At 36.4% G+C, this 20,856-nt stretch overlaps 1 protein-coding gene and 1 pseudogene across 1 annotated transcript; both read right to left on the bottom strand.

The window, feature by feature from the left end:
* Positions 1 to 6,830: 6,830 nt before the first annotated feature.
* LOC101556744 (olfactory receptor 52E2-like) lies at positions 6,831 to 8,032 on the bottom strand (annotated as a pseudogene).
* Positions 8,033 to 18,182: 10,150 nt separating this feature from the next.
* LOC101554254 (olfactory receptor 51A4-like) lies at positions 18,183 to 19,124 on the bottom strand. Its single transcript, XM_004618236.1, has one exon. It carries the CDS (start codon positions 19,122 to 19,124, stop codon positions 18,183 to 18,185), a length of 942 nt encoding a protein of 313 aa, XP_004618293.1.
* Positions 19,125 to 20,856: the final 1,732 nt, after the last annotated feature.

Below are 20,856 nucleotides of genomic sequence, written 5' to 3'. Positions count from 1 at the left end.
TCCTGGGCTCTCTGAGAGGGACAGAGGAATCAAACCCGGGTCAGCTGTGTGCAAGACAAACACCCTGCCCACTATGCTATCGCTCCAGTCCAAAAAAAAAAAATTAACCTCAGATATATTTAAATTAAAGCTTATCATATTTAATAATCCACCAGAGATTATAGAAGGCAAAACTCAGATTTTCTTGTGATTTGGCATAGTGATAAATAATCTTCATATTTCTATCATAAAATGTTCATCTATATATTATAGTGTCAGATAAAATAATACCAGTAACCTGCATAGGGTTAACAATTTCAAGATACTTTGGTTACTTGTTTGAGCAAAATATGAAAAATAAGATTCAATAATGTTAAGGAAAAAATGGGTGAGGATTTGTAATTGGACGAAAATTTGTATAAGATAATCAAGAAGTTATCAATTTATGAGACTCATCTGCCTTACATCATACCCTCTTTCAAGGTTTACTTTTCATAACTTCTTCAGTAACACTGTATACATATACACAAGTATATATGTATCAAATGTTACTGGATTTTGTGGTGTGGTGGCTGAATTTATTATTAGACTTTATATCCTTCTGTTTGGTAGGAATTACTTGTAGCACTGCATTGGAGAGCATGTGGTGCTGGGTATTTAACTCAGGTCTTAAATATGCTAGATATGTTGTTTACCAAGATTTTTTTCCCTTTCACATAAATTTAAAACTTTGATTAACCATATAAAGAGATAATTTTAAAGTATGTGAAAAAAATATTTTTTTATTTATAACTGGTTATAAAATTTAGAACTCAAACATAATATTGCCAAGATTATTTCAAAAGACTAGAAAGGTGTTTTTGAGGTTGGATTCTATAAAATTGATTAAAAATTCTATTAAAAACCTATAGCTAATATCATAACAAATAGTTAAACACTGAACTTTAATTTTAGGATCATAGGATTAGGAATAAAGAGAATGTCTGTAGCACTGTAGCACTGTCATCCGTTATTCATAGATTTGCTTGAGTAGGTACCAGTAACGTCTCCAATGTGAGACTTGTTGTTACTGCTTTTGGCATATCGAATACGCAACGGGAAGCTTCCCAGGCTCTCCCATGTGGGTGGGATATTCTCAGTAGCTTGCTGGGTTCTCTGAGAGGGGTGGAGGAATTGAACCCTGTTCAGCCGCGTGCAAGGAAAACGTCCTATCCACTGTGCTATAATGTTAATTATATTATATATTGTGTTGGAGGTTCTAATGAAGTTGAAGAAAAAAAGAAAGAAAAGAGAAAGAAAGAAAAGAGAGAAAGAGGAAGGAAAGAGAGAAGAGAGAGAGAGAGAAAGAAAGAAAGAAAGAAAGAAAGAAAGAAAGAAAGAAAGAAAGAAAGAAAGAAAGAAAGAAAGAAAGAAAGAAAGAAAGAAAGAGAGAAGAAAGAGAAAGAAAGGAAGGAAGGAAGGAAGGAAGGAAGGAAGGAAGGAAGGAAGGAAGGAAGGAAGGAAGGAAGGAAGGAGGGAAGGAGGGAAGGAAGGAGGGAAGGAGGGAAGGAGGGAAGGAGGGAAGGAGGGAAGGAGGGAAGGAGGGAAGGAGGGAAGGAGGGAAGGAGGGAAAGAAAGAAAGAAAGAAAGAAAGAAAGAAAGAAAGAAAGAAAGAAAGAAAGAAAGAAAGAAAGAAAGAAAGAAAGAAAGAAAGAAAGAAAGAAAGGAGAATATTAAAAGTATCTATGTTAAGACTAAATATCTTTAGTGACTATTACTATGAGTGTTATTTAGTTTTAACTCCTAGTATCTTCCTTCTTATCCATACAAGAAACTTTTAAGTTAAATGTCAATTATGATATATTCTTTATTTGATATTAATTGATGATAAAATTTACTCTGAGTAATGAAAAATTTGACAACTATCAAGCATCCTAATGATTTTTTCTATCATATGTTCTGTAATTTCTTCTCAGAAAATTTTTAGACTTTCATTATTTGGCAAATAATACAAGAGTTTCATGTTCTTATAGAATCAAATGTATTTTGTAACACATTCGACATTTATTTTATTATTCAGTATTGGGATTCAAACTTGTTTTATGAAGTCAGAGGCCTAGCAAACTGGGAATATATATAGTATTATCTTTAGAGTGCATAATATTCAATACAGATTCATATTTAGCTCTTTTTCTGTTTTATTTCAATAAAGCTCTCTTTCTTCGTAAAGATAAAAATAGATTTATACTAAATGTTTTATAAATATTCTCACTTATTTCCTAAAATAGGTCTACCACACAGATCTTATACTAGATTCACAAACAGCTAGTGTTCAGTGGGTCTAAGAAACGTATTTCAAAATAGATTCAACATAAGTTGAGCAATTAGAATTTAAATGTGTGTTTCTCTCCCAATTAGCAAATTTTATTTGGAGAGTATTGCTTTTCCTAAATGGCAAGAGAGGTGGTACAGAAGTTAAGGTGCTTGCCTAGTATGAATGAGGTGACAGCTATAACCCTAGTTTAACGCACTGCATCGCCTACGATTCCCCAAACACTGCCAAGCATGGTACTTAAACACAGAGTCAGGTATGACCCTTGAGCACCCAAAGGTATTGTGCTCCACAGCCCCCAAAAGAAGGAACTTTGAAACCCTCTGAGTACACAATCCACAGTACCTAAAATTAAAAATAAAAAAGTGCCTGTCTTAGAGGCAGGATGTTGAGTGCGAGGAAACTGGAGATATTGGTGGACAGAAGCAGACACTGGTGAAGACACTGGTGTTAGAGCAGTGCATAACTGAGATTCAATCATGAATAACATTGTAGTCATGGTAATTTTTATAAGAAACAGCTTCCAATGAAAATGTAATTATTTAAAGATTAAGAAAAGTATGGAAATAATTATATACATTTAGAAAAATATTATTACTGTTAATGCTTTAAAATTTTCCTGTATGACTCATGGTTTTTAGTAGTCAAACTTTAAAAATGTGTGTGTATGTCTCTGTGTGTGTATTCTTTTAGAACAAAAGGAAAAGGTGAACAGTCTGAACATGAAGTACCTAATAAAAGACAGTGGGGAAAATCTAAGTGTGATTCCAGGACCAGGAAGAGGTGAGACAGGGAAAGAAAGCCTTCTAGATTTGAACAAAACAATGAAAATATGTTGAATCTTTGTAGAGTGCATAAAATAAAGGTAAATAAGTTTCAGGAGCATGATTGGCTAAGAAAGGGAATTGTAACTGAAAGATAAAAAGTGGAACTGAAGCTATAGCACAGCCTAGGTAGCTGATTTGCCTTGCATGCAACCAATCCAGCTTGGATGGAGACACATTATGTGGTCCCATCTCTGGCAGGAATGATCCTTGAGCACAGAGCCAGGAGTAAGCCCTGAGCATGGTATAGCCAAAAAAAAAGCAAACAAAAATTAATTAAAAACATAAAATAAAATGTAGAAAGTGAGGCCTGTTATTTTATCTAAAATAACATCTCCACCCCTATTTGCTATTATGCAGAGGATACTATCTTATAAGCAAATTCTTAGTGTAAAATCAAATTATTAGTAGAGCAAAGAGGAAATTTCAATAACTGAGAGTACTTTAGGATCTCAGAAATATCTCAGAAAGTTTTGAAGCTTTCTGATCAAAATCCTCTTAATGGTCAGAGGAAAAGGCAGTTCTTTTTATCTCTGATTCTGACATCATCATAATAGTTCTAATTTAGGGTTAAAAATAGATGACATATTCAAACATAAAAACATCCTACATCTAATTTCTAAAGCTGACAAACTTTATTGCATTAATTTTTATGTGCTTGGGTACGGTTGGTGTCCAAAGTCTCAGTAGAGGGCTGTTGATACTCACTGTCATTAATGGGATGTTCATCTTAGAGGTGAAGCGGCACCTCCTTCCTACCCCTGCTTCCTTCTCAAAGATTATAAAGATGCAATTTTATTTGAAGGACATGTCATTTATATGGTAATTTAGGTCTTTCTAGACTTAAAATGCTAATTGCCATCCATTCTATGTCAAATCCAACCCTCCTTGTGCTGTTTTTTTTTTTATATCTATTCAGAATCCATTCATTTGTTATGAGGAAAATATATTTGGCATTCCAAAACACATCCTTTAAACCTAGACAAACACAGATTTATTTTTGCCAGTCTTTCATGAATTTAGGAGAGTCAAACGATGTATTTTGTTTGTTTGTTTGGGGCCAGACCCTGCTATACTCAGTGCTTACTATTGGCTTGCACTCAGGTTCCACTCCTAGAAATGTTTAAGGAACCATATATGTGGCACCAGGGATCAAAATCAGATTAGCCATGTGCAAGGAAATCACCCTTCCCACAGTACTATATCTTCAACCACTATGAATATTTTTTTAAAATTTACCTAAAAGTACTGAGATAATTATAGTACCAAAACATTCTGTTTCCTGCTTCTTTAATTTTAATTAATAAAAGAGTATGTGTTGCATGCTATGCATCAAAAAATATCTTGATTTTGGATTCCTAGTAATAAAAATAATATTATAAGAATCTGCCAATTTTGCATTCTATTGTAAGACTTGGTGTTACTGTTTATTTTATTAATAAAATAAAGCAGCTTATCAATAGCCTAATGATGAAGCATGCAATATAAATTCCTACCATCCAGTCAAAATTAAAATTTATCTAATTGGATGAGAAGTTGTTTCGAGTATGCATGATATTAAAAGTGTATTTTGTACATTTAGTAGAAAACATATAATAAAACTTCCCATATCCCTTCATTGGCACCTATTTGTGAAAGACTTTCCCTTGAATAAATACATAAATTACATGAATTTTATTCTGAATCCTAGGCCAGAATGTTAGATTTGACTCTGTTCAAACACAGTGAAATTCTAGAACTCAAATTCTCCTATTTTAATTCCTCAAATGTGAGAAATGCTATCATTGTTATAGAATCTTGTCCTCAAGCACAGTTAAGAAAAATATCTTTACTGAAATTACACACTAAGGAAAAAATTTATGCAATATGAAGAGAAAGCAAAGTATGGCTGTAGTGTTAGCACAGTGGGTAGAGCATTTGCTTTGCATTCGGCCAACCCGGGTTCGATTCCTCTGCCCCTCTCAGAGAGCCCGGCAATCTACTGAGAGTGTCTCTCCTGCACGGCAGATCCTGGCAAGCTACCATTAGCATATTTGATATGCCAAAAACAGTAACAACAAGCCTCACAATGGAGACATTTCTGGTGCCCACTAGAGCAAATTGATAAGCCAACGGGATGACAGTGATACAGTGATACAGAGAAGGAAAAAATGAACAAGAGTAATTTTTGAATTCGGAGTTCAAAACTTACAACTAAGATATCACAACAATTTTACTTGTTCTGTATACCACCTTGATTTTCATAATTCTGAACTCTGATACTCACCTCTGCTCATATTCACAGTTAAGAACACTGAACAGTGCCTGGGTGGTGGCTTTCTCACTGTCGCTGAAATAAAGGAAGATGTGCACTTTTATCTATGATATATCTATAACTGTTACTGCCTAATGTTACTTCAGGAAATTCTTCTCAACGTCCACTTTGCTTTACTACATTTGTTTTTTTCTTGTTGGAAAGCTCATAATATAAAAATGCAATCTATCTACCTGCTCAAAGACAATCTTCTGCCTCTGAGAGCATCACACAGGCCTTCATATCCAGGGTCACTCAAGACAGACATTTTATGCAGAAGACATAAGTCCCCTGAGAAACCTTGGGATAATCTCCTGAGAGAGAAGAATATTTTAGATCCCAAGTAATTCTAAGTCTGGTAGTTAAAACCTGTATAGATGGTATCCGGAAATGCTTTCTATATTTTGTTTTTTAGGTACATTGATCTTATATGTATATTATCTGAATTCTCATATTTTAGGAACTCTAATTTTTTAAATAATTTTATTCATTTTATGTTAGTGGTTACTCATATTTTATTCACATTTCTAAGTTAGCAATTATACTCACTGCTTTATATAGTTTTAAAAAGTTATATAGTATTTTAAGTAATATAGTAAGATACTGATATCTAAATTTCTCTTTCTGTTTATATTAAATGATAGTAAAAAGATTAAGGAATTTGTTTTGACTAAATCATTCATTTAAAATATTTATTACATAATAGTTGTCTGATGATGAGTAAGTCACTTATTTTTTTAATATGTGTGAGTTACCTAAGAACCGATTGTTGTTGCTGAAATATTAAAAAGATCTCACATGACTGGATATATTAATAATCAAATCATCTGTTGTTTCATAATGTTTTTTATTTGATACATTTTTGATACATACATAGATACAAAGATCTGATATTTTTGCTCTTAGTTTCATATATAATTGCCTGCTAAAAGATGTACTTATTGGGCAGAGATAAAATACATACAGTAGATTATGTGGCTTCCATGAGACTGATCATGTTTAGTACTTGGTACCATATATAATCTCCTGAGAACTGCCGTGAAATGATGCCTGATGGAGAGCAAGGAATAGGTCCCAGCACTCTCCCCCACAAAAAATAAAACAAAGTTAAATTATGCATTTGTATGCAAATACAAAGTTAAATTATGTATTTGTTTGCACACTTTAATTTATTAGGATGAGACATAAGTTGTTTATATTTCAACTTTTGAATGCTATTTATACCTATATAACAGTGATGTTAATATATAATATTGTATTTTCTTTTATATACTTACCTTTATACTGGGAATACAACATCCTTGCTACTTCATTTTGAAGATAAAAACTTAAATAATTTAAAATTATAAAACTGTCTGAATAATTCAGATTTTTCGATATGAGTCTTTTATTGACTTGAGTTTTATACAAGTATATATTTGCATTAATTACTAATGTCCACCTTTTCTACTATTTGCTTCTGCAACAATATTTTCTTTATAATGGTATATAGATTTTAGTTCTGACTCCATATATGACAGAGTTAAGCATTGATGGCACAACATAACGATTAGCCAGGAGAATGTGAATATAGTGGGGGACATTTCGGCCAAAATGGTGTGTCATAAATGAAAAGAGGACTGGTATGTAGAAGGCAAGGATCACACACACGTATGCTAAGGGACTTGGGTCAGGTTTCATTAAAAGGAATACGGGAAACAGCATGTAGTATTTTGACATAGAACATGACAATGGTTATGATGTTAAACACTAGGTTCCAAATCACACATAAGCCATAGATAATATTGATTTTGATACTGGCACAAGGGGCTGGAGCGATAGCACAGCAGGTAGGGTGTTTGCCTTGCATGCCGCTGACCCGGGTTCAATTCCTCCATACCTCTCAAAGAGCCGGGCAAGATACAGAGAGTATTGCACCCTCAAGGCAGAGCCTGGCAAGCTACCCGTGCCCCATTCAATATGCCAAAAACAGTAACAACAAGTCTCATAAGGGAGACATTACTGGTGCCTGCCTGAGCAAATCGATGAACAATGGGACAGCAGTGCTGCAGTGCTACTAGCACAAGAAAGTCAAGCAAGACCATGTGTTCACAGTAGGTATGGGGAATGACATGATTCCCACAGAAAGGCAACATCAAAATCAGAAATACAAATAGAGTGGTAAAAACAAATGCTCTCTCTGATACATCAAGACCAATTAGAGCAACAACCTTACTGGTGAGAATGGTGCTGTATCAAAGTGGATTATACATGGCCACATAGCAGTCATGAGCCATTGCCACAAGGACTGCTGATTCCATAAGGGTCAATCTGTGAATGAAAAACTTCTGAGTAAGGCAGGCTTCTAAGAAGATCATTCTGTGGTTGATTCAGAAGATCCCAGGCATGTTAGAGATGATAGCTGTGGGTAGACCCAAGTCAGTGGTAGCCAACATGGCCAGAAAGTAAACTATCGGTCACTATAGGCTGCTCTTAGCCTGAAGTAAATAGTGAATAATGAATTGTCCACAGTGTATCATGTACAGAACCCAAAAGGGAATGCCAGTCCAGATGCGTGGTGTTCAGTGCTGAAATTCCCAGAATCAAGGATGTAGGGTGGAACTGAGTGTCATTGAGACAGGACATCATGCTTGGAAACGCATCACTCATGGCCCTTACACATAGTTACACATACACATAGTTATTAGTTAGTCTGAAGGGCCTCACATCAAACTGTAATGTTTTAAACCTAAAGAAGATTAAGAACCCATACAAATCAGCACTTTTGTCTTTCTCATTTAGATTATACAAGAAAGTCATTGTCTAAAGTGAGGATGTTAAGTAGTCAATGAGAAGACTTTGAGAGAATTTGTGGAATGGAATGTGCAAAAATTTCACATAATTAATCTTTGTCAATAACTTTCTATATTTTTGCATCACTACAAATTTCCAAAGGAACAGTAGGAATTATGATTAATATTAGGTTCAGTGATAACAGGATGGATATTATATAGATATTAATTATTCAAAAAGTAATTCAAGAAGGATGTTCTTTGTGTCTGTGATAAATAATTTGGGAAACAGTATAATATGAGAAAGAAATAGATAACTTGGAGAGAGAGAAATTGTAAATATTTGAAAAGAAGATAAAATAAAGTAAGTATTGTTTGCAACATACACTCAGTGAAATGTCCTTGAGTTTTTCATCTATAATTTAGCAAATTTGTAATAGAATAGTGAATATTCTGAAATGAATAAAATAAATACCACTAATTATCAAATAGTTAAATTATGGGAATCACATTTCTGTGAACTTTAATGTAAATGTCAAGACAAGGTACTTTTAGGATTAATAATTCTTATATAACCATAAATTTTTCCCTATTTTCTCTTTTTTGACTTTTTTAATAATTTAGGAATTACTGGTGCCTGCTCTAGCAAATCGCTGGATAATGGGAGGACAGTGCTACAGTGCTACTGGTATTTGTTCAGCCAATGATTAAGCTGATTTAATTGGGCATGAACTCCACATTACTTTTTAATTTGATTGTATTACCATGAGATAGAGTTGTAATGCCTTCATGTTTGAGATTCAGCCATATGATGGAACACTCATCCCTCCACCAGTGCACACTCTCCATCACCAATGTCCCCAGTATCCCCCACCCCACATCCCAGTCCTTACCCTGCCTCTATGGCAGACAATCTCCCCAACACTCTCTCACAAATTTGGGGTATTATGTTTTCCTCCAATTTTCCCACCACCATTCAAGCCTACTTGCCAGTGGCAGATGCTAGATAATTTATTTTCCATTGCTTATTTTGAGTATCATGAGAACTTGTGTGGCCATGATTTTATATGTAAATTCCTAGATTGTAAATGGTTGAGTTCCAGAGACATCTCTGTATGGCACTAATCCATTTTGGGATTAAATTGAGAGTCTCTGGGCAAGACTGTTGGTGCGCTAGGACGGCAGCTAGAGGCAAACTGTGGGCATGACAGCCAGTCTTCTGGGCACGCAGGGACCCGGGGAGGGAATAACCTAGGTCCTTTGCCACCATGCTTCCTGGAGATTTAGTCCTAGAACCCCCATACCCAAGGCCTTGCTTGTGGAATGTCTTGATCAGTGGGATTCCATCTGTAGTAGGTGGGGAAGCTGCACCTGCTCCATCTGGGGTGGCCTGGTGATATTGGCATGGTATGGGGCCTGGAGAGATCTCTGGCAACTGTGATGTCTTCCAGGACTCACTGCTATGTCTCTGAGCCAGGGCTGTTGGTGCGCTCAGTTTCACATCACAAAATTTTTGGCAGATCTTGGTGAGATCCATCCTAGAGACAGTAGAGTTAGGCTGGGGGTATGCCAGTGATTTTGGACTGTGGAAGCTAATGGCTACAGGGGACTCTGCTTGGGTGGTAACAAGGCAACCTGCCCCCTCCAATTTACTTCAGTCTGTTCAACCATGCATGGGTCTCTGAGTTTAACTGTGGCTTTTGATCTCTTTCAAGATTTATTTAGGGGTCTCTGAAGCAAGGCCAGTAGTAGAGCTTACAGAGTGGAGCTGGAGTTGATTTATGGGGGTGACTGCCAGTGCTTCAATGTGTATAGGGAAGTGGGAGGAGGTAGTGGATCCCAACTCTGAGAAAGCTATGAGCTTGTATAGCTGAGCCAGAGGTAGTTTATAGGTGTGGCTCCCACAAACCTAACTTGTGGCGCATTAGTTTCTTGGTAAACTTGGTCCCAAGTTGTTGGGCTCTGGCCAAAGGCACAGTGGCAATTTTGGGGTATCAGGAACCTGAAGGCACCATCAGGCTGCTGATGCACTCGCCCCACAAGTACAGCCTGACCTGTAGGCAGCACCATACCCCTTTTAGTTTAGATGTTAGTTTTCCCTATTTTCATTATACCCACATACAATATACTTTAAGTAATCAGGAAAATTTTTTTGGCTAAGAGGTAAGATGATCATAGTTAAGGAATAAAAGTAAGCTACAGTTCTTATTTTTGCTGTTAAAGGAAAGAAAGTTTACATATTTTTAAGAGCTCAAAACCCTAACCCCCCAAAATAGAGAGAGTAAGAGAGAATGTGCCACAGAGGCAGGGGGTGGAAAGGGGTGTGGTTGTGGGTGTGGGGAGGGATTCTGGGAACATTCGTGGTGGAGAATGGGAACGGGTAGAGGGATGGATACTAGAACATTGTTTGACTAAAATGCAATCATGATAGTCTCTGAGCCTGTAACTGTATCTCACAGTGATCCTTTAAAATAAAAAAATAAATAAAAACTTAAAAAAGAGCTGAAATGATAATTCAAATAATTATATTCTGTAATGGCATCAGTAGTTAATGATGTACAAAAGGAATAAATTAACCAAGTAGAAGACACGTGTATAACAATGAAAATTTGTGGTCTGTTGTATCATTGCCATTTATTAAACTGGCATATGAAAAGTTTTATTCCAACTACCTACGATAATTAATGTTAACTAGTATTCTCATGATCATTATACAATAAATTAAGTGTATTATATGCCTAAAACTAACATAAGATGTATATCAATTCTTTCTAAATACAAACATTAAAATATAATTAGATTTCAGTTAACAACTTCATAACCTGTTTTATGTGTGTTTCTGCTTAAATACATGTGAATTGTGACATAGCTATTAAAAATTATTTAAGAGCATCAACTGGGAGCTCTTTGGCACTATTGCGGCAATATGGCAGATATCTTCGTTGACAATATCAACGAGGAATAAGATTGACTGGTTCAGCACCTCCACAATTGTTCAAGGAATGCCGAGAGAGAGAGAGAGAGAGAGAAAGCCACAAAAAGATGCCTGTCTTTGGAAACTCCAGCTCATTTGCCAACGTGGTTTGGCATAGCCTCAGCCAATCACAAGCTAATGTCCAAGCTCACAAAGCTGTGCAGAGAAGCAATAAAGGAAGACCTCAAAGAGAGAAGATCAGCAGCGTTGACGGATGCGGCAGAAGTCAGGCAAAGTATTTGCAGCATCCTCCTGTTCTTAGCCAACAATAAGACCAAGGTGATTGCCCTCCGATGTCCTGATGGATCTATCACAGCTTCCAGAAGGACAATGGAGAAGCTTATCCACGACTTCTACTCAATCTCTTCAATAGTCACATCCACCTGCCACATTCCAAATTCTGCAGGATGGATATGTCATTCCCAGGGTTCTCCCTACTGAAATCCGACACACCATTTCATTGGTAACAAAGCATACATCACCCAGTCCAGACAAGGTCAAACCCGAGCACCTGAAGAATCTGCCACTGGTACTTGTAAATACACTGGCTCTGCTCTTCACATGCTACCTGTCTAAATGCAAGGTTCCGTCCCAACAGAAAACCAGCAGGACCATCCTATTATACAAGAAGGGAGACATTCACAACATCGGCAACTATCGTCCAATCTGCCTGTTGTCTGTCATCTACAAGTTATTCACTCGAGTCATCCTGAATAGCATTGGCAGATTACTAGATGAAGAACAACCAAGTGAGCAAGCTGGGTTTCAAAAAGGATTCAGCATGATCGACCATATCCACACGGGTGATCAAGCTCATTGATGTTTTGCAAGTTCAAGATGCCGCTCTGTCTAACGTTAGTTGATTTAAATTAGGCCTTTGATTATGCTGAGACTAAAGTGGTCACTGAAGTCCTAGCCAAACAGGGCAATCAAACTCAGTACATCAGGATCCTTTGTGAGCTGTATTACAAATTCACGACCAGGATCTCACCATTCTACAGGGAAGTGATCATTGATGTAAAGAGAGGGGTTCAGTAGGGCAATACCATTTCTTTTTTTAAATTAATTTATTCTTTTATTGAATCACCATGTGGAAAGTTACAAAGTTTTCAGGTTTAAGTCTCAGTTATACAATGCTCGAACACCCATCCCTACACCAGTGCACATATTCCACCACCAAGAATCACAGTATACCTCCCCCCCACCTCCCCAGCCCCCCGCCCCGCCTGTGTAACTGATAAATTTCACTTTACTTTCACTTTACTTTGATGACATTCAATATTTCAACACAAAACTCCCTATTTTTGTTTGGAGTTTCTCCCCCCTAAAGCCGGACCTGCTGAAAAGGAAGCATTTGATTAATTTGTTTTCCATTGCTGAGAATGAAGAGGTGAAGAGATATGAGGTCGAATGGCCACACTAGTGGCTGCACGGTTTTGGATTTCTGTATTTTAGTAACTAAGTCCAGAGAAATATCTGTCAGAAATTGCATCATTGCAAGCTTTTACCTCTCAGCTACTTTATATTCCACATATGAGTGCAATCTTTCTATGTTTGTCTCTCTTTCTGATTCATTTCACTCAGCATGATACTTTCCATGTTGATCCACTTATATGCAAATTTCATGACTTCATGTTTTCTGATAGCTACATATATTCCATTGTGTAGATGTACCAGAATTTCTTTAACCAGTCATCTGTTTTTTGGGCACTCTGGATTTTTCCAGGTTGTGGCTATTGTTAACAGTGCTGCAATGAACGTAGAAATGCAGATGTCATCTCTACTATACCTTTTTGCCTCTCTGGATATATTCCCAGGAGTGGTATTGCTGGGTCAAATGGAAGCTCAATTACTAATTTTTTGAGAATTGTCTGTATTGTTTTCCAAAAGGGCTGAACCAGTTGGCATTGCCACCAGCAGTGAAGGAGAGTCCCTTCACTCTTTAATCCATTTTGATCTGACTTTTGTGCATGGCGATAGGTCGAGGTCTAAGCCCATTTTTTTGCATGTAGCTGTCCAGTTTTGCCAGCACAATTTGTTAAACATGCTTTCCTTGCTCCACTTCATATTTCTTAGGGCAATATCCTTTCATGAAAAACTCTTTAGTGCCACAGTCAAGAATGTCATTCGACCAGAATGAGAAGGAATGGGAGTGAAGATAGTTGGCAACTACACCACCTCCACTTCGCTGATGACATTGTTTTTATAACACCAAACATTAGCCAAGCAGCACGAATGCTGGCTGACTTCGACAATGAGTGTGGAAAGGTTGGACTGCAGCTGAATCTCATGAAGACAATGTTCATGAGAAATGGACTAGTTCCTGACATTTCATTTGCTCTCAATGAAACCAACATCTACAAATGCAGCAGTTATGTGAACTCAACATGATGAATGACCTGGCACTTCAGCTGCTCAGGAGGAAGAGAGTGGCGTGTAATGCCTTCAAGAGTGTCAAAGAAGTTGTTAAAAGGACCAAGAAACTCCGGCTCCAGGCACATCTTTTCGATTCCATCGTTCTTCATGCACTAACATACGTCTCAGAGACCTTGACCCTGTGAAACAGGATAAGAACTCCATTTGGGTCTCCGAAAGAGAATCAAAAGAGCTATGCTTAGAATATCATGTTTCACTCAAATGAGAGAAGTAATCTGGAGTTTCAGCCTCTGTCGATAATTGAGAGTCAGGGACACAGGTTCCTTTGCCAAGGCGTCGAAAATCAGATGGGCCAGACACAATGTGATTTGGAGATGACCACTGGACTAGAGCTGTTACCGAATAGATTCCATGGATGTCAAAAGAACCCATGGCCGCCCACCTGCAAGATAGACTTCTTCGTCAAGACCCTGAACAAACGGTTTGCAGTTCTTCTTGTTCCTGGAGCAAGCAGACATCACTGGGCTACATTAGCACATGACAGGGATGAATAGGGATATTACTGGCACCCGCTCAAGCAAATCAATGGGCAAAGGGATGACAAGTGATACAAGTGATACAAGACACTTATGATACTTACAGTTTATTTTCAGTTTGTTGTTAACACTAATATTAAGTCTTAGAAAATAAGAACAAAAACAGTATTAGTCATGCAAATTAAGTTGAATAATAATTTCAAAATGACTACATTATTTGTTTATATTTTCCTGAAATATATAATGGTTAATTATCTTTTTCTGTAATATTTGTATACCTTCTCACTATAATATGATTTTTTTATTAAAATGCCTTCTTATTACATGGATGAAGTTTCTAGCAACTTTCTTGTAGGGAGCCATTTTACCTTACTGATCTTATCCTATCACCATTTGTTTATCACTAGCTAAATGCCACACCCTGCATTTCTATTGAGGGTCCAGGCATGCATAATATACCACCTCCTCCCAGCAGGGAGGTGTAAATACTGTAACTGCCTTAGAATAAACTCCTTTTCTCCCTCCTTGAGACTTTGCTTCTGTTTATTCAGCTGCATCCCCTTCTCAGCCCCAGGAAGGGTTCTCCCTGCTGAGCAGGACAAGACCTCCACATTGACCTCCACACTTTCTTAAGACAACATGTAAATGTAAGAAATGATACTCTAGAAATAAATATTAAAAAATATATCTTTCTACTAAAATATCTGATCATTTCAAATATTTTATACAAATATTAATGCTATGTCCTTGAATTGACAATATTTAAGAATGCTGCAGTCCAAAACTGATAAATTTTTGTAAGCTGCTTATTTTTCTCCCATACAGTTTTTGTATTTCCCTTTTCATTTTTATAGCAGCATCCTTTGAAGTTCAAATTTTTAACTTAGTTAAGTTCAATTGGCAATTTTGTTTTTTATGTTTTATTATATTTTTAGCACAACTGGTAGGGCATTTACCTTGCACAAGGCCAAACCCGGTTCGATTCCTCTATCACTATCAGAGAGCCCAGCAAGCTACTGAGAATATCCCGCGTGCACAGCAGAGCCTGGCATGCTACATGTAGCGTATTCAATATGCCAAGAACAGTAACAAGTCTCACAACGGAGATGTTACTGGTGCCCGATCGAGCAAATCGATGAACAACAGGATAACAGTGCTACAGTGCTATTATATTTTTAAAACATTTATTAAAAATGTAAAATGAGGTTAGATGCAGATATTTTGCAGTTTTATCTTTAAACAAAACTTAATGATTCATTGTGAGTTATTTTATTGCTTATGGTATAAGATCAAAATCAAAGCACAACTGCTTGTATGATAACAATCCAAGTTTTCCAGGGAAATTTCCTTAAAGCTCTATTTTTCAACATAGCTTGATTTGAATACGTGTTCTATGTCAAGTAGTCATTTGCATACAGATTTATTCCTGGATACTTTAGCCATTTTTTTTTCTTTTTAGGTTACACCCGGTGATGCACAGGGGTTAATCCTGGCTCATGCTCTCAGGAATTACCCCTGGTGGTGCTCGAGGGACCAGATGGGATGCTGGGAATCGAACCCGGGTCAGCCTCGTGAAAGCCTAACACCCTACCCCCGTGCTATCCCTCCACCCCCACTTTAGTCTTTCTTTGTGCTAACTTTGCACAGTCTTGACTTCTGTAAACCTAGAAGGTTTGGGATATCTTGTTTCTAAGTTACAGATCTTAAGTGTTACTTTTTGCATATTGTCCTGATTAAACCCTCCATTACAATCACCTCATTGTTTGACTACTATAACAGGATACTATGAGTTTGATAACTTATAAGCAGCATCCATGTATTCCTTACAGCCCTGGAAACTTGTAAGGGCAAGTACTTGTAAGGTACTCAGTCCTGTCTAGTGATGGCACAATCCCTGTATCATCTGTGTGGTCTTCCTCCCCTCTAAGTGAAAAAGATCTTTACCATATTTTTATGTATAAGGAGGGAAAATGGAGCACCCAGGCATCACTTACAAGAGTTCCAATCATGTGATAAAATTACATGTCAATTGCCCTCACTTCCAGCTCCTTAGGCTTTTGATAAGTGTGAGCTAAATATTTATTTATAGCAAAAGTCAGTACAGTTTGGACAACATTCATTTCCTACTTTCTGTTTGGGGAGTAAAAATATTCAGTCTTTCAGCATTATCACATGATCACTTTTATAATATTAATAAAGTTCTTGAAGCATTCTATGAATAGATTCCTCTATTATCTAAACTATTATCTAAACGTCTTAAGACTGTCTTATCCTAAATTGTTCTGTTTAAACATTAATGTATTAATGGAATTGTTCACATTTATATACACACATATCTAGTTTTTTATTTGTCCTTTTTTGTGTTTGCTCATCTTTTACCACCTTGTTTCTGAAATTTTTGTTTGTTTTTTGACCAGTCATGGAAGTACTCAGGATGTACTCCTGACTCTGTGCTCAGGGGTTACACCTAGCAATGCTCCAGGGACCATATGCACTTTTGGGGGATTATATTGGGCTAGACCACATATGTACAGTGACCACACAATCCCATTTCAAGATAACTCATTTTATTTTTTAATCAAACACAATAATAATGTTTAATATGACTTTATTTATAATAATTAAAATTTGAAGGAATTTTGATATCCATAAGTAGAAAAGTGAATGTAATATTCCAATTTTATTAGTGATATCCCTGGGTATCAAGATTTTAAATATGTTAAATATATATCAGGTTCCATGAATAGAGTAAATAATTAATATAGTGGAGAAATTTTGTATGAGTTCTGCCAAAAAAGATTTCAAATATTTTAGTATTCTTCAATACCATTCAGTATATGACAATATTTCCATGAAGATATATGATCACTGTGAAATAATCTTAATTAAGGTTTTGTTATGCCTAATAGAATTCAATGGTATCTTCACATTCTTTTCAACCTTTTTTCTTTGACTGGTATTTGGCCCATATACATGGTTCTCATATTCTGTGAACCCTTATAAATAAGTCAACCAAGTAAGCCTTAACTGTTCTCAAGACTTATCCTGACTCTGTGCTCAGGGATTACTCCTAGTTGTACTCTGAGGACCATATGTGGTTCAAGAGATCAAAATGGTGTCAGCAACATTCAAGTCCAGTGCCTTAGCCCCTGTACTATCTCTCTGGTCTGAAGACGTCTTCACATTCTAAAGAAATTCTAGTATTTGTTTAAGCATTCTAGTATTTATAATTGTAGTATTTATATTCAAAATAAATTATAGTACTTTTTAATTTACAAATTCAAAATTGGCTAAAATGTTGGTGCTTTTTAACAAGTATACAATAAATAACTAGCATGTTCTGGGTAGCTTAAAAGCCCCTACTGAAAATAAAAGATAATGTCTACCTTCAATTTTCTTCCATAGCATTAATTTATATAAACAATAAATAATAAGACTGCTGTGAGGGCCATAATAGTGGTCGTGAAAGATGTAATGTAAGTTTAATGAGTGAGGTAAACCTCAATATGAAAGTTAATAAATATAATTTATAAAATTTATTGCAGACACATGAAATTAACAAATGAATGCAATATTTTATGCAACTATGTTTTCATTTAATTTCAGTTATTGAGATTATGTGAGGTTACTTCTCACAATTATACTTCATAATATTAGAGAACAAGTTTTTCAGTTTACTTGAAATGTAAAACTCATATATGTGCACAAAGGATGTGTGTGAAATTGCATGTTTAGCCTCTGTTTGCATTTCCTGAATTACTAGACTCATGAATTTTTGTTCCAAAATGAATGCTTTACATATAAAGTACATTGAAATTATCTAAATATGTTCAGGATTTGCTATTCAAGTTGGTGTCGATAGACTGTGTAAAGATGTAAAAAAGATAAAGGAAGTAAGAAACAAAGTTATAAGTACTTAAATCAATTTGAAGCTCAAAACTAAGCATCTATCTTAGAATATTGTTTCCTTATTTAAATTAATAAATTTTCATGAATTTTCAGAGTATATGAAACACACTGTTGCATTTTATCTGACCCTTTATTGTCAAACTAAGTTCTCGACATTTGTTCAGAAATTGCCACATGACATGGACATCCATTAAACCTGAATTTTCCCATCAAACTTGTTTATCACATAATTTTGCAAGGATCAGATTTCTAATATGCTGACTTTTCACAGAGTACACAATTGGATTCATTAAAGGGGGGACCAGAAGGAAGATATCAGCTAGTAATACCTTAATAACTGGAGAAACATTTTTGGCAAAGCGGTGAATAATTGCCAAAGCGACTACAGGCACATAAAATATCAGTACAGCACAAATGTGGGAAATACAAGTGTTGAAGACCTTGAGGCGACCCTTGTGTGAGGCAATTCCTAGAACAATTTTCAGAATGAACATGTAAGAGAGAGAAATTAAGCACAAATCTAAAGTAACTGTTAGCGCCACACACATTCCATAGATGATATTGACCCTGTTGTCAGAACAGGCCAGCTTCATGACATCCTGGTGGAGGCAGTAGGAGTGGGACAGCAGACTTCTCTTACAGTATTTCAGCCTCTTCAGAATGAAAGGGAAAGGGAAAACTAATAAGATACCTTTAATTGTGAATATAAGGCAGATTTTAACGACTCTACCAGTGGTCAGGATGGAAGTATATCTCAGAGGATTGTAGATGGCTATAAAACGATCCACAGACATGATAAGAAGAACTGATGACTCCATTGTTGTGAATCCATGAATGAAAAACTCTTGAGCAAAGCAGGCATCAGCAGAAATGCCAGTGGCATTGAACAAGAAGATTCTCAGCATGGTTGGAAGGGAGGAGAGGGACAGTCCCAGGTCAGAGAAGGCCAGCAGGGAGAGGAAATAATACATAGGTTCATGCAGCGTGGTCTCTGTTTTTATGAAGAAAAGAATGGTGCAGTTCCCCAGGATGGCAATGAGGTACATGAAGCAAATTGGGAAGGAAATCCAAAGGTGAGCATGCTCCATCCCTGGAATCCCAATGAGGAAGAAAGTGGAGATTTCCACATCAGAAGTATTTATGACTGGCATTACGGGAACGTGAGGCGTTCTGGATATGGTTGTTAGAAGAGCTTTCCTGCATGATAGAAATTACTTAGCCTTAATTTAGCTATATCTTGAGTTCTTTGATCAGTGTAAATCTTGAAATTCCACTAATACTGCAGTAAAAATTAGGACTAAAACATTTATTTTAAGAAATAGAAGAGATAATTATCAGACCTGCATGGAAGCCCGGATGTTTCTGAGTACGTCATGGTCCCAGAACAACAATGAAAGCAAACCATATCTTAGTAAGAGAAACCCTTGAGACAACTAAGATATCAACAAAATAAACCCAAAGCAAAATAATATGAATGATAGTAATATCATGACACATAAAATATGTAAACAGTATACTCGCCACGTATATTTACCAATAGAAAGATAACAAATATTCTTAAATCTTTCTTTGGTATCAGCACACAGGAAGGAAGCTGACATTTCTCAGCCCCTGTTTCTTGTAATAAATTTTATTAGATCATGGCATGATATATTTAGAAAGTGCATGCTTTAATACTGGTTCACATTAAAACCTGCATAAAATGATTCACTACAACTACACTGCAGTCAGTAATACAAAATCTTTGTGAGGTTTGGGGGCCATCTGACTGTCTCAGGGCTTATACTAGCTTTATGTTCAGGGATCATACCTGGCAAGGTCCAGAAAATTATGTTGGGTGCCAGGGATGACACCTGGGTCAGCCATATGCAAGCAAATGCACTAGGCACTGTACAATAAGTCTGGTCTTTTCTAATATAAAAGGTTTTAGAAATTTCATTATTTAAGAGGTGATGAACAATTGGATATTGGTGTACAAAAGAAAGCAGCATATTTGTGGGTTTGAAGGACTGGGAGCATTCAGTATAAGTAGGCATTATCTACAAATTGAAAATCGCCATTTTAGTCTGATTCTGTGAAAGTACTAAAATCTATTGTACATTGCCACCGAGATGTGACCCTGTTGCCACACGTGTTCAGCCTCTCCGCAGCTGCATGAGCATGATTCCAGAGGCCAGCTAAACTTCTTTTGGTACCGGTAGCTTCTTGCAGAAATGTCTTTCGACTGTGAACTAAGGGGCAGCCCCATGCCTGCCCAGGAGGAGAAAGGTTTTTTTCTCTCACCTTTTCCTTGCAGGGGAGGTGGGGAGGGCATGGTGACCGCCAGCTTATGAGGAGCACTAATGAGAGGTACAAGCTTACAATGATCCAGTTTCTGCCAGAAATTTCCCTGGACTTAGTTATTAAAATACAGAAATCCAAAACTTCATATCTCTTCATCCTGATTCTAGGGGGAAAACTCCAAACAAAAATAGTTAGTTTTTTGTTGAAATACCTAATGTAACCAAAGTAATGAGAAAGTAAAGTAAAATTTATCAGTTACACAGGCGGGGTTGGGGGGGCTTGGGGGCTGGGCAGGCTGGTGGGTGGGAAGTATACTGGGGTGTTTTTGGTGTTGGAATATGTGCACTGGTGAAGGGATGGTTGTTTGAGCATTTTAAAACTGAGACTTAAGCTGAAAGCTTTGTAATTTTCCACATGGTGATTCAATAAAAATATTAATAAAAAAATAAAAGAGAAAATCTATTGTACAATATAATTTAAAATCAATTTTGTTCTAGATAAGAAAAATAGCATATTTAATCCCAAATACATAGACTTTCTTTTCTGTTATATGCAAAATTTACAAGTTAATAATGATACTAAAATTCCTTTTATTTCAAA

Source organism: Sorex araneus, chromosome 6 (assembly GCF_027595985.1).
Source record: "Sorex araneus isolate mSorAra2 chromosome 6, mSorAra2.pri, whole genome shotgun sequence".
NCBI classification, from domain to species: domain Eukaryota; kingdom Metazoa; phylum Chordata; class Mammalia; order Eulipotyphla; family Soricidae; genus Sorex; species Sorex araneus.
Note: the sequence above shows the minus strand (reverse complement) of the source record. Positions and strands in the feature narration are given on the sequence as shown.

Excerpts from the sequence above, each read along its gene's own strand:
- LOC101554254 (XM_004618236.1), bottom strand. The coding sequence starts at position 19,124 with ATGCCAGTCATAAATACTTCTGATGTGGAAATCTCCACTTTCTTCCTC.